Below are 14,956 nucleotides of genomic sequence, written 5' to 3'. Positions count from 1 at the left end.
TAAGGTTGAACGCTCGAATAAATGAACTTTGATCAGATAAAAGACATATATCGAGCACAGTTTAATTTAATCTTGCCCAAGTACTTTCGATCCCTAGATCATCTTCAGGGGCATTTCGTCAATTGCGGCCTATCCGACAAGAACAAAATGTCATAAACATATAAAGGTACATCACACTACACTACAAAAGGACAAACAAACACTTTAAAATTATTTAAGAAAGGCTACATTATGTGCAGAAGCCGGAGACAGAATTCTGACGTGAGCTGCTTCTTTTCATTTAGAAGCTTTTATAACCGAGGAGTTGATGACTGGATGCTAAATCATCGTGCCATACCTTGAGCATTTATGATGTTTGTAGTGTTGTTGGTACCGCTTACCCTAAAGCATTCACTCCTGTCAACATTCTCAACGGATTTAAAAAAAACAGGCATAGCACCCCTGAATTCCCAAATTTTTTCAAAGAGTGATTTTATGTCATCTTATATCACTGATAGACCCGAAGAAAATGAAAATGGAAATTGTAACGAAAATAAGGCTAACGAAGGTGTTCAAGATGTGGAAGATGTTCAGGATGTAGATGTTCAAGATGTAGAAGAACCACGACATGTCAGTTCAATTAATGGCCTATCCATTATAATTACCCCTCAGCAAATTAGGCCACATGCCAAAGCTGCTCCTAGAAAAAACCTTAGGAAAAGCAGAAAGACGCTACAGTCAGAAATAATAACCTGATACAGAGAAATATTGGATAAAAAAATACTTTTAGAAGAGAAGTAGCAGAAGGCTAAAAAAGTTAAACGTGAAGATTTGCAACAATTTTAGCGATTTAGGAAGCTACACATCAGAAAATCAAGATTTGTCTATTCAAAATCAGGACTATGTTATAGTAAGATACATGACAAAAAAACTGTTAAACATTATGTCAGTTAGGTTATTAAGATATGTGAAAATGAATATAATATCTCTTTCATGAAGAGAATTATGGCCGGCAAATTTGTTTTCCCAGACAAACCCGATGCAAATACCGTAGGAGCAGAAGATATTTTACTAAAGCTGACCCCTCCTGCCATTGGTGGAAGTACAGCTAGGGCTGCTCGCCAGTTTATGTTCCCTGTGAATTTTTTCCAATTTAAAATAGAGTAAAAATATTTTTTATTAAAAATCAGACTATGGACCACTATGTGGGACTACATAGTGGGACTAGTTGAATAACATTTATTATAAATAGAAGATTACTTGAAATTATTATTAGTTTGCTTCCTTACATCAATACCCATGCATAGGTACCCTTATTATAATTTAAAAACGCTTAATCAAGGTGCTATATACTTTTGAATAAAAACGTCTTACTAGGGACCAGTTTACCCTACATAAGACTTTACTTCAATTAAATTGGCAATTACTGAAAATGTACATTTTTACTATACTACTCAACAAACATACAGCTTTTGGTAACAAAATTACAACTGTCTTGTGTCTTGATTTAACAGTTTATCTTATACATACGTTTATCTTATGGTTTTTGTCTCCGTCATTTGCCAGACATTAATTTAGTTTTGGATAATCTTTCTTCGCTACTGATGTTTATCAGATTTTAGGCATCCCTAGTCATTTCAAGCATTTCGAGGCCCTCCTTTTGATTTAAGTTTTTTTTTGTTTGGGGCTCTGCTTAACAATCTTTATCTGTCTTTAATTGTACTTTTTCCGAAATTGTTTTCCTTCCTCTAATTCTTCTTTCCATGTATTTTTTGTGTGCTTCGTTTCTTTCTTGTGGTGCTCGATTACATTCTGCATTGCATCATTTTGCTCGTTTCTTATTATTTTAATATTTTATAAATAAAAGTCAGATATCCTGCACAATTCTTTTATTAAATCTTGCCCAAATACTTTCGCTCTCAGAGCATCGTCAGAGGCATTTCGTTGAAAAATTTGGCTATAGGCCATGGCCAAATTTTATGAAGAAATATCGCTGAAGATGCTTTACATTATTAGTTGAATTAAAATAAATAATATCAATTTTTGTTAATGTTTTAGGGTCAGTTCATAGAAGTTCAGGTAACTGATGGAGCCTTATACCGCACAAAAATTCACTGTTACTTTTTGGATCAAACTAGAGTGATACGACCATTACCAGGTGAAAAAAATTACCATATATTTTACCAAATGCTCGCTGGGTTATCGACTGAGGAGCGGACTAAACTTAATCTAGAAGCACAAACGATAACTTCGTTGAGGTATCTTCAGTATGGAGATACAAGGCAGGATACTGTTGAAGATTCGAATAGGTGAGTTTAAAACTGTAATTATACAATAAATTTGACGAAAATTATCGAAGCACAAAATAAACTTGCAACGAAAACCTTATGCCTTTCTCATCATCAAGCCTTCATTTATCACGTCCACTGCTGGACATTGGCCACCCTTAAACTCCTCCATTGTTTGCGGTTTTGTGCTCTTTGTTGCTAATTTTTGGTGATACGCATGATGTCGTCAGCCCAACGTATAGGTGGTCTTCCTCTACTACGTTTGTCTGCTCTTGGCCTCCAATTTGTGATTTTACTTATCCATCGTGAATCATTCATTTTCGGTACATAGCCTGTCTAGTTCCATTTTAGTTCCGCTATATATACAACATCAGCAATACTCGTCCTTCTTCGCAAATTCTCGTTTCTTATTCGGTTCCGCAACGTCACTCCCAGCATAGATCGTTCCATTCCACGCTAAAGTAATTCAAGTTTGGTTATCCCTGCTGATTCTTAATTCATGACCCAAATACGTATATTTCTCCACCAGTTCTACCACTTTGGCTTGAATAGTTAAAGGGGACCATCTTCTTCTTCCTTTGCCCTATCCGTTTCGGACGTTGGCTATTAACAAGGCTATTTTGACTTTGTTTACGGCGCCTCTGAACAGTTCGGTCGATGTTAGTCCGAACCATTGTCGCAGGTTATGCATCCATGAGTGTCGTCTTCTTCCCGGTCCCCTCCTACTGTCGATGCTTCCTTGGACTATTAATTGTAGCAGCCTACTTAGTATGTAGTACTTAGTATGCCTCATGACATGTCCGAAGTACTCAAGCTTCCGTTTCTTTACGGTGAAGATTATTTCTTTGCTTTTGCCTATTCTCTGCATTACTTCTACGTTAGTGATGTGGTCTGTCCAGGATATCCGAAGAATACGGCGATATATCCACAGCTCAAAGGATTCTAGTTTCTTCAGGGTGGCTTCCGTTGTGGTCCATGCCTCTGCTCCATAGAACAAGACCGGGAAGACATAACACTTGACCAGTCTTAATTTTAGTTCCATTGAGATTTTGCTTGTGAACCACTTTTTCATATTGTTGAACGCGTTTCGCGCTTTTTCAATTCGTGATCTTATTTCTGTTGACTGGTCCCATTTTGTGTTGACTGTGGTTCCAAGGTATGTGTATGTCTCCACTTGTTCTATTTTTCGGTTGTTTAATGTCAATTGCATCGGAGGTTGTTGTGTTCTGCTGATGAGCATGCATTTAGTTTTGGTTGTATTGAGTTCTAAACCATATTCTTGACTTGCTGTGTGTATGCTTTGCATGAGTCTTTGAAGCTCGTTGCAGTCATTTGCGATAATAACTGTGTCGTCAGCATATCTAATATTATTGATTACCTCTCCGTTTACTTTGATACCCTCCGAAACTTCTCCCAGTGCTTCTCTGAAGATTTGTTCAGAGTATATATTGAACAGGAGCGGCGAGAGGACGCATCCCTGTCGTACACCCTTTTTAATATCTATCTTCCCACTGTGTAAGTTGCCCATCTTTATCTCAGCACTTTGGTTCCAATAGAGACTGGTTATTATGCGCAGATCCTTGCCATCAATATGCATCTTCCTGAGCATTTCCATGAGTTTATCATGTTTGACCTTGTCAAACGCCTTGGAGAAGTCGATGAAGCACAAGTGGACGTCCTTGTGCATGTCTCTGCATCTTTGAATTAAAACTTGCAGACTGAAGATCGCCTCTCTTGTGCCCAATGTGCTTCGGAATCCGAACTGTGACTCCGATATATTTTCTTCGCATTTGTTATATATTCTACTGTGTATGATTTTGGTGAAAACTTTGGTAATGTGATTTATCAAGCTTATTAAGCGGTGTTGATCAGTGTTTTGTACTTGGTGTTTTAGGTATGGCTACAAAGGTCGATCGAAGCCATTCCTCCGGACCAAGGGGAAAAAGGGGAACATACTTGTCATAAACTTAGTTTTGGTTAAGTTCATTTTGAGGCCCACCTTCGAACATGCAAAGTCCAATTCATTTAACATATCTGTGGCTTATCCTAAATTATCTGTGATAAGGACAATGTCATCTGCGAAACGGAGATGGTTAAGCTTTTCGCCATCTATTGTTACTCCTCTGTGGTCCCAATTGACCATCTTAAAGGCATTCTCTAATGCCGTTTTGAATAATTTCGGTGACAATGTATTTCCTTGCCTTATCCCACGTTTTAGTTTGATTGGTTAGGTTTTATCGTGTATCTTAACAATCATAGTGACATTTCTGTAAATAATGTAAATAAGTTCACTATACCTATGGTCAATCCTGCTGTCATTCATTGCTTCTATAAGGCTGTTTATTTCGATCGTGTCGAACGCTTTATGAAAATCTATGAAAGTGAGGACAAGAGGTTTGTTGTATTCTATAGATTTTTCAATGAGTGTCTTTACTGTATGGAGGTGATCATTGGTACCACAATTTGATCGGAATGCTGCCTGCTCTCTCGGTTGGTAGAAATCTAATTTTTTCTACAATCTTGATGTCACTAACCTGGTTGGGTTATATTTGAATACCTTGTGTGGAAGTGGGATATTCCATGGCTTTATAGTGTAGTGCATTAGTTATAGCTGAGAGGAGGTTCTCGAGTATATTCAGTTTTAGCTTGTCATTGAATTAATCGGTATTTTTTATTTGCAGATTTCAAGCTTGGAAAAACTGTTTGGGAATCTTAGGCATACCATTCCTCGACGTAGTACGGGTTCTGGCAGCAGTTCTTCTATTGGGAAATGTGCAATTTATGGACGGAAAAGGTCTGGAAGTCGATGTTAAAGGCGAAGCCGAACTAAACGCCGTCGCTGGACTGTTAGGAGTATCCGGTGGCGCCCTCTTCCGCGGCCTCACTTCTCGCACTCACAACGCTAGAGGTCAGCTCGTAAAATCCGTGTGTGATGCAAATATGTCAAACATGACAAGAGACTGTCTCGCTAAAGCTTTATATTGTCGTACTGTAGCTACCATAGTTCGTAGAGCTAATAGTCTTAAGAGGTTAGGATCTACGTTAGGAACTCTAAGTTCTGACTCTAATGAATCGGTTCATAATCAAGCGGAAGTTACGAGTCAGCATGCTTCTACTATAGGGGGAAGTACTAACGCGGGGAGTAAGTCAATGGCAGCATTAAATAACGCCATTAGACACGCGACTGATGGCTTTATAGGAATACTTGATATGTTTGGTTTCGAAGAACCAAAGCCGAGTCAACTGGAACACCTTTGTATTAATTTATGTGCAGAAACTATGCAGCACTTTTACAATACTCATATATTCAAGTCGAGTATAGAATCTTGTAGGGATGAAGGTATCAATTGTGAGGTGGAAGTAGATTATGTGGATAACGTACCATGCATTGATTTGGTGTCATCTTTGCGGACTGGTTTGCTAAGTATGCTTGATGTTGAATGTTCTATCCGTGGTACAGCCGAGTCATATGTGTCAAAGATAAAAGTTCAGCACAAAAATAATTCTAGACTTTTCGATCCGAAACCAATTGATCCAAGATTGTTTTGCATCCAACATTTTGCTGGTAAAGTTGTGTATGACGCAACAGACTTTCTGGACACCAACAAAGATGTTATACCAGACGATTTAGTAGCTGTGTTTTATAAACATAGTTGCAATTTTGGTTTTGCGACACACTTATTCGGAAGCGAGCTTAAAGCTTTATATTCAGTGGAAACGGTTCCGAGAGGAGTAAGTTTCCGAATATCTCCGACTTCCCACACAGATCTTTTAAACGGAGATGAACCAGTGTCGACTTTAACACAAGACTTTCATACTCGTCTCGACAACTTGTTGCGTACTCTGGTGCACGCAAGGCCACATTTTGTCCGTTGTATTTGCAGTAACTCACAAGAAGCAGCCAATAGATTTGAAAGAGGTATAGTAGTACGGCAAATCAGATCTCTGCAAGTGCTTGAAACTGTTAATCTGATGGCTGGTGGTTATCCTCATAGAATGAGATTTAAGGCTTTTAACATGAGGTATCGTTGTCTGGCGCCTTTTGCTAAACTTAATAGAACTGAAGAAAAAGTAACAGATGACTGTAATTTAATTCTTCAGTATGTTATGGACTCCATAGGCAAACAACAAAGTCTTGTATCAACAAGTTACGCTATGGGAAAGAGGCATATCTTTTTAAGCGAGGGAATAAGGCAGCAGCTTGAAAAGTTGAGGTCTGAAACGCGACAGAAAGCAGCTACTTTAATACAGTGTTGTTGGAGAGGCTGGCATTGTCGATATAGAATGTCAGCTATTCGGAGAGAAAAAACTGTCAATCAACCACCAGTATCTAGAACAGCAATCGGAGGAACAAGACCAAGGCCTCAGCCCATCGCTGGTACTCCACCGCCAGATCCTAATGAAAAATGCGATGCGAAAATCATTCAACAAACCTGTAATCTCTTCGGACTGGATTTGGAGCGGCCTCCTCCTGTTCCTCCTAGTAGATCGTATACTGTAACAGGAAATACCAAGCTGGGTTACCCGCAAACCAGAGTCATGAAAATGACATATCCCGAAGATACTACTACTGGCGACGATGGTCCAGTTTTACTAAAAGGAGATACTGTATTAGTAGTAGGAGCTTCACATCGTAGAGGTCACTTAATCGTTGAACACAAACATTGTACGCTTCATGTGCCCTTTCAGTTTTTAGAACTGAAACAAAGTGTTAATATTTAATCTTGCCATTTGTCTTCCGCGGTCACTTTATGACAGGTACTGATATATTTGCTTTTAAGTTTATTTTATTTAATTTAAAACATGTATATTTCGTAATTATACACTGAACAGTATTTTTATATAAGAATCGACTTACATGGTGCACTATAGTACGTAGTCTGTATAGTAGACCAGGAATTATTTGGTACCAGAATTTTAATGTTAAGGTCCATCCTCGAAAATCCTAACGGTGGATTTCAGTAGGCTCTCTCTATTTCAAAAATTTCTTTCTTTACGGAAACAAAATCTGTTCATGGAGTAATATTCTATAAGGCATATTTATAGGCGTCGTTTAGATATCTCTTTTAAGTCCAGGTGAAAAACGCTTTCATCTTTTACTTAAGCCGATTATACAACCGGAACACCCCCTGAAGTGACATGTTTGGGGCTACACAATAAAACCATAAACTTCTCTTTAGTGGTATTATGGGTAATTAGAATAACAGACCAGAGTAATATTATCTATTAATAAATTTACAACGTAACAAAGGTACATACATATTTTTTTTTGTCACTTTTTTTACGGAAAAATTCGCTGTCTGAATTTTAACGTAGATTAAAGTTTACCGAAAATGGAAAATTATAGAAAAAGATTATAATTATATATTATAAAAATTTGATTAGTATCACGATCATTAAAATCGATAAAATGAGTCTATATAAATATAGATTTATGTGTGATGTCTCTTTAGAAGGTGTTTCAAATAAAAATTATAATAAAAATCTTGCAATTTTGGTAGCATATTTTCCCGCAGTTCGATATATTTATCAATATTTTCGAATAAAATACCTTTTGTGGTGCATAACAGTATTTTCTATTTGATATAAACAACTGTCCTTGCACTGAATAGTAATAGGAACCAGTTCTTTTAAAATGCAATTGACCGTCCATTAAACAGGCCATTCACGTTCCGATTTTTAGTCCGACTAGTGGTCCAACTTCCGCAGTTGAATCCGAAATCGGACCGTGAGTAGGCTGGTTGGATTAGTTGGACAACTGGAGTCGGAACATCTAGAGGGACTGAGGGACGACTTCCGACTGGCGACGAAGTCGGAGCGTGAATGGTGAAGTTAGAAGTCGGATCACAGGTCGGATCGAAAATTTCCTCTGTCAGTTGACCTTCTGCACGTGTTACGTATGAAATTTCTATGAATTACTTTACCCAAAGATCCCTAGTTCGCAAATATTTAGTAGAAAATAAACTTTCAATTGCACGAAAATTACCCCTATTAAAATACACGATTCTTAATCATCATCTACTTTTTGTTAGGGCTAACCATTTTCCTTTCTGTAGATCTATTTTAGACACTCCCACACAGGTACAATTTCCAACACTCCGGATTGGCTACAGAAGAATTATCAACAAACAACGAAAATTAAATCATAGTTGCACTGAAATTAGAAGTAACTGTTTCTTTATATTGTTCTAAAATTATTTTCTTGTGGCATCTTATGCAAATTTACTATTTTAATTGGAAATAAGCCTGAATATTAGTTAGAAATTAAATTTATTTGACGTGTCGACTTCAACTTCGGAATATTTTGATAACGATTTCCGATGTGGAAGTCCAAACGTCAATTACATTTAATTTCTAACTCATATTGTGGCTTATTCGTAATTAAAATAGTAAATTTACTACAAGATCACTTTGTTACTGATATTTCCTCCCTGCACACAATTTGCTTACAGCATCAGCTCCAAACAAAATCTCAATTGGTGCTGTCTGTCCGACATCGCTGAGCAAAGATCAATAGTTCGCAAATAAATAATAGAAAATAACTTTCAATTGCACGAAAAATTATTATAGTCCTGCAAGTTTGCGGTATCACCTTTCCCAATAGTTGTGGAGATATTTTATAGCTGAACTTCAGATCCTCAAATGACCTTCCAGTGGCCAGAAAGCGTACAGTTGCTACAGGGCGTTGTTCAGTACTGACACATTCACGCATGACGGTATCTTTTTGGAAATTATTAGACCAACTTTTTCCAGTAATAGCGAAAAAGTGAATTTGTCCATTCTGAGGTAGTTTTTGTAGGTAGGTTTTTTTGTGTCACAATAGTTCACACGATCAACAAACAATTTCTTCATCCAACATTTTTTCTTCTTTTTTCAAATTATAAGGATAACAAGCAGAATGTTGACATTTTACTCCTCCTAATTATAGTTTAGATTTACAACGTATGCTGCACCAACTTAATATAACCGCCAGAAAATTTAACATGTTAATTTCCCTAAAAAAGACAAAATGAATGGTTACAACAGCAAATTTACTAAGATGTAAATTGGAGCTGGAAGGTCAGATAAGTGATGGAGTTTAAATGTCTAGGCATCACATTATCTAGCTACGGAAAGCTCGAAACTGAAGTAGAAGATCTAGTGAATAAAGCAAACAGAGCCCCAGGCTGCCTAAATGAAACAATATGCAGAAATAAAAATATCGGGAAAGAAACGAAAGGCAGAATTTACAGTCATTAGACCAATAATGACAGACGCAGCAGAAACAAGACCTGACACAGAGATTACAAAAAGGATGTTGGAAACAGCAGAGATGAAAACACTTAGAAAAATTGATGGTAAGACACTATGGGACATAGCTAGAAGTACAGATATACGACGTAGATGCAAGGTGGAGAACATCAAGAACTGGGTAAGAAATAGAAGAGCAGAATGGAACGATCATATAAGCCGAATAACAACAAATAGAGTAGTAAAGACGGCAAGAGACGGTTCCCCAATAGGAAGACGATCAGTAAGAAGACCACGAAAACGATGGAACGAAAACTTACTGGATGCACATTGAAAAACAGACAGAGTCATGTCTATATAAAAAGAAGAAGAAGAAGAAGAAGAGTAATTATATTTTGCGTAGTGTTTACTTGATACATTTTTTGGTTAAGCGATGTACACCGTCGTGAAAACAAACTAGAACTGAAGTTGGACCTTGAACCGCTAGTTGGATATCAAGTCGGAGCATGAGTGGAGTGGAGACGAATATCCAACTAGTAGTCCTACTAAGTGGGACCGCAAGTCAGAACGTGAATGCCCAGCTTTTTGTTTGTAAAATTTAATTTTTTGTTGTTCAATAGTTACTTTCAAAGTAAGTTCTCTTGCTTTACATGATTTAATTTCAATTTTGCCTGAGTCACCTAATAAACCATCAGGACTGGTTGCGAGAAAGGGATATTCATCATCTATGAAAAGTTCTAATAGTTCATTATTAATATTTAAAATTGTTTTTGCTTTGGGTTCGTTCTCAATTCCTTATTCTATTTCCACAAAACGTTGGATTCAATATTGCTTCCACAGTTTTAGTTCTGTCTGTTTTTTTTTTTCGTAATTTAGATATTTTACCGAAATTACTGGACGTTAACCATTGCTGACGTTATATATACCAAGCAGCACTGTTATTTTGAGCCATTGTATTATTAAAAATCTGTTTTGAGATATTTTTTGTAGATTTTTTAAAAATTGTTTTTTTGCTTCGAAGTCTTCATCCAATAACTGAACTAACTCTTCTGCATTTAGGGCATAGTCTTTATCAGGTTTATTATTACTTGTTTGTTTTTTAATATATTTTTTTTGTCTTTTTGTTTGTTGGACCCATTTTTTAATTTTTTTTGAGCAAATAATTTTGGTAAGAACCAGTTGCACTTTTGTTATATTTTGTAATATATTATTTATATAATTTCCCCGTGAATTATACGATACTGCTACCGCCAAACACGTTAACTGATAGACACCTCTCTTGGTGTGATTTTCTCGTTTACCTCCAACAAATTTTGCAATATCAGAATTGAAGCTTTTGGCGTTATTATTGGTGGCGTTTTTTATTAAACCTGTATGATATTTAAGCCTATTGCTGAATGATGTAATATTGGACAACAAAACAAACTCTTGCATTTCAGGAGTATAATTAATTTCCTGGTCTAATTTTTGTGGTCGCCGAACACGTGATACCCAGTGTTTTCAGTATCATGTTTTAAACAAATTATTTTTATATTGTCACTGGAATTGTTTTCGCGGTGATATTTAACAGCACAGTCAATTGCCGTTCCTAAGCGTTGTACATTACTTTTTAGTACATATCTTAATTGCAAAGGAATAGATAGAAGAAACAATGAATGATGCCTGTCGCCATCAGCAATAAAATATTGTATAATTGTGCTTTCGTATGCTCTGTTTAAAGACTTCTACAACAATAGCACTTTTCCATCGCAGTTGAAGTACCGTTATAATTTTTGTAACAACGTTATAATGTTGAGCAATAGCATTTTTTGACGCACATACACATAACAATACTTGTTTTTTACGCCTCAGCACAATAGCTTTTAAGTCCTTTTTCCTATAATACAAGCCACACCCGAATTGGCTGAAAATACAGACTTATTTGATCTTCGTACCATTCACCATCAGCTATTACGGTAATAACAGCTTTGTTATCTTCTGGATTAACTTCACCCCATTCTCGTGCTAGACTTTTTTCTTCTTTTCCAGCAGCTATCATTAATTCCATGGCTGTATTATAAAAATTGTCCATGAGCTTCTCTTCTATTTACTGCAAAATATTTGGGTATTACACTGAGCTCATGTAAAGAAGAAAAGAGAAGAATTATGATTGAAATACAATAAAATGTACTGGCTAATTACATGAAATTTTACGCTGTTTCTGCATAATACTTTATTATTATATAAGCAAATCGTATTGTAAAAACGTTATAAAAATTTAGACGGAAAATGCCACAAATCAACAGAAAATATTTCTATTCAAACAAAAAATTAAATTAAATAATAGGTACTTACCACTGGTCTACATACAATTTCGCCAATTTTCGTCGATTTTTACATCTTTTTCTTAAAGTGCCTATCCGTTCCGGACGTTGGCGATCATCACGGCTATCTTCACTTTGCTTATTGCAGCGCGGAACAGTTCAGTGGTAGTCGTGTTATACCACTTTCGCAAATTTTGAAGCCAGGAAATGAGTCTTCTTCCCGGTCCTCTCTTACCATTTACTTTCCCTTGGAGAATCAGCTGGAGAAGGCCGTAACGTTCTTGATTTCTCATTACATGACCTAGATATTCCAACTTTTTAGTTTTGACGGTCATGAGAATTTCACATTCTTTCCCCATTCTACGCAGGACCTCCACATTAGTAACTCTGTCAACCCAGGATATACGTAAGATGCGCCTATAACACCACATTTCGAAAGCTTCGAGCCGATTCATAGATGCAACAGTCAGTGTCCATGCTTCCATTCCGTAGAGCAGAACTGTGAATATGTAGCAGTTCAATAGACGGCATTTTGTTTTTAATTATATGTCTCGACTGTTGAAAATAGTTCTCATTCTAACGAATGCTGCTTTTGCTTTTATTATTCGCTGTTTAATTTCTGTTGAGTGGTCCCATTGGCTATTTAAATTGGTGCCTAGATATGTATATTGCTCGACTCTTTCGATATTCTGTTGGTTGATTGTAAGTTGAGCGTTTAGTATTGGTTTTTTACTAATTGTCATAAATTTGGTTTTCTTTATGTTAAGAGCTAGTCCGTATCTGTTGCTGACTTCTGTTATGCGATTTGTTAATATCTGTAAGTCATTCAGATTATCGGCAAAAACTATAGTGTCATCTGCATATCTAATGTTATTCAACCATTCACCGTTTATTAGTATTCCTTTCGCACAACCGTCTAAAGCTTCCTTAAATACCCATTCAGAATAAATATTGAACAACAATGGAGACAAAATACAGCCCTGTCGTACTCCACGTTCTATTGCAATTTTATCAGTTAACTGGTCTTCTATTTTGATTTTGGCCGTTTGATTGTAGTAAATGTTTCTGATAATTTTATTATTATATTATTATAATTTTATTGATTTTTACATGGGTCACATAAACGTCTTCGTGAACTACTCATTGTAAAAACTATGAATACTCTGATTTGTCAATACTCTAAATCTGAATAAACTTTGTCCATTTATCAAGCACTTCAACATTATTTATGACCCTACGAGAGAGTGTAGGGTATATACCTGGTAGCTAGATATCGACAACAAAGACAGCCTGTGTTGTCCGAGAGAGATAACTATTAGCACAAGCTTCGAGCTTTTCTTAAAAAAGTTTAAACAAAATAGCTGCTTTGTGTTATAGTTTATGTTTTTTAATTTTTTTTAAGTTAATTTTAAACAAAAAAAAATTAAAAAAAAAATTGTTTAAAACAATTTATCAATTTATAAAGAGTTAGTGTACTAGAATTTTTTAAGACCTATCATATAAAAAAGAATTATCTCAATATCTGCCATAGTTTTTGCGTTTACTTTATTTACACTTTTACATTGGAATTTAGCTATGCCGAGAATAGCGATGAACGGCCTTAATAATTTAAGAATTGCAAATAAAATTGCAAGTTCATAAAAATGTTTTTTCACATTAGGAGTTTTGTATTCTATTTAGTGGCCTTGTCTGAAGTCATAATATTGTCAACCTCGTTTGTATACAACCGGCAACATAGCATTCTAGAACAAAATCAAAAATTAGGTTGGAGCACATGGATGTCAAAATTCTACATAAATGCATTTTCAATGTAAATTCCCTATAGCGTCCTGGATAAAGTTAAATTAATATAAAAATGTTTAAAATTTTGATACCAAAGATTCTTGTGTCTAATCTTTCGTATTCATTGTATAAATTGAAAACAATGGCTCTTAGTGCCATATACTACTACTAATATAATCGCGACAATATAAGTTGTACAAAATGAAATATAATAAAGTTTTTTTATATTTCATTTTCAAATAATAGGTCTTAGCGTTTAATATATCGACAATATTAAATCTAAGAAAAAATCTATGGTCTTCGTTTACTTATGTAAGAATATATTTTATACAACTGTACAAATTATAAAATATTTTAAATATATTTAATTTCTATACCGCTTGTTATTTATTTTTTTACTCCACAGTATACTAATGTAGAATATTTCAGCGTTCTTCATGTGTATAATATCTACTATTTATGAAGTCAGTTAAAACATTTCACAAGACAGTTCAAAATCACCAATATTTTACATGCTACTTGGACGTTTGCTACCGCCGCACATGCGTTGATTTTAAATAATTAGCCGGACAAAAGTCAAATTTCAAAAGTGACGTTAAAAATTTAAGAAACATCATAGAGATACATGATGGTTTCAATTAACAAAAACTATTTGTCCTAACTCTAGAACTGTTCACCATGCGCGTGCGCAGACGCAGGCGCGCGGCAGGTAGCTTGTCAATAACGTTTTGTTGTCTACGCCCAGTAATACACTTTTCAAATATCGTGATATTTTGTGATATTTAGCTTATTTTTTAAAGTGAGTGTGATGGAATCGAATCATTCAGGTAAGAATGCATATTTCTTGAAATATTTAAAGAATGTTTACTTTTATCTTATATTATTTTTACAAAATCAAAGGCAAGCTGTTTTGTATTGAAATTTCTTTTTAATTTTTATGTTTATAAGGCATTAAGTTATATTATCGCCCCAGATCCAACAATGCTGTTTATTTTATAGTATACTACATATATTTAGCTAATTATTAATGCCGTACGATATAGCTGCGGATGACCGAAATACAGGGGTTTTTGTTTATTTTGTTATATTGATGACGTCACAAAAATTAAAGTACTTAATTGTATTAACTGTAACACGTTCCGATTTTCTTTGTCTTAGCTACATCTGGTGCCTCTGGCATAAAAATAGTAACCCGTAAATATCTTCACGACCAAATGAAGCTTCAAGATTTGCCTAATTTAGATGATAAACTGAAATATTTGGAAAATCACTTAGTGGCCTGTTATGGTGACACATCTGAGAATTTAACCAGTTTAAAGCGAAGATTTCGGCATTTTAAAATGGTCATGAAAAAGAAATGGTTAAAGGCCACCG

The 14,956-nt window shown here is 35.5% G+C and overlaps 1 protein-coding gene across 3 annotated transcripts in view; it reads left to right on the top strand.

Annotated features, from left to right (window-relative positions):
* Positions 1-13,185, top strand: part of dachs (unconventional myosin-IXb-like dachs) — a 269,952-nt gene extending 256,767 nt beyond the window's left edge. For all 3 annotated transcript variants that reach the window (XM_072534244.1, XM_072534245.1, XM_072534246.1), the window contains 2 exons: positions 2,038-2,288; positions 4,949-13,185. In XM_072534244.1, the coding sequence (XP_072390345.1) occupies positions 2,038-2,288; positions 4,949-6,989 (2,292 nt within the window). In that variant the 3' untranslated portion in view covers positions 6,990-13,185. The remainder of the gene's footprint in view (positions 1-2,037; positions 2,289-4,948) is intronic.
* Positions 13,186-14,956: the final 1,771 nt, after the last annotated feature.

Source organism: Diabrotica undecimpunctata, chromosome 6 (assembly GCF_040954645.1).
Source record: "Diabrotica undecimpunctata isolate CICGRU chromosome 6, icDiaUnde3, whole genome shotgun sequence".
Lineage (NCBI taxonomy): Eukaryota > Metazoa > Arthropoda > Insecta > Coleoptera > Chrysomelidae > Diabrotica > Diabrotica undecimpunctata.
The sequence above is the reverse complement of the archived record's forward strand: the minus strand, read 5'-3'. Positions and strand labels throughout refer to the sequence as shown.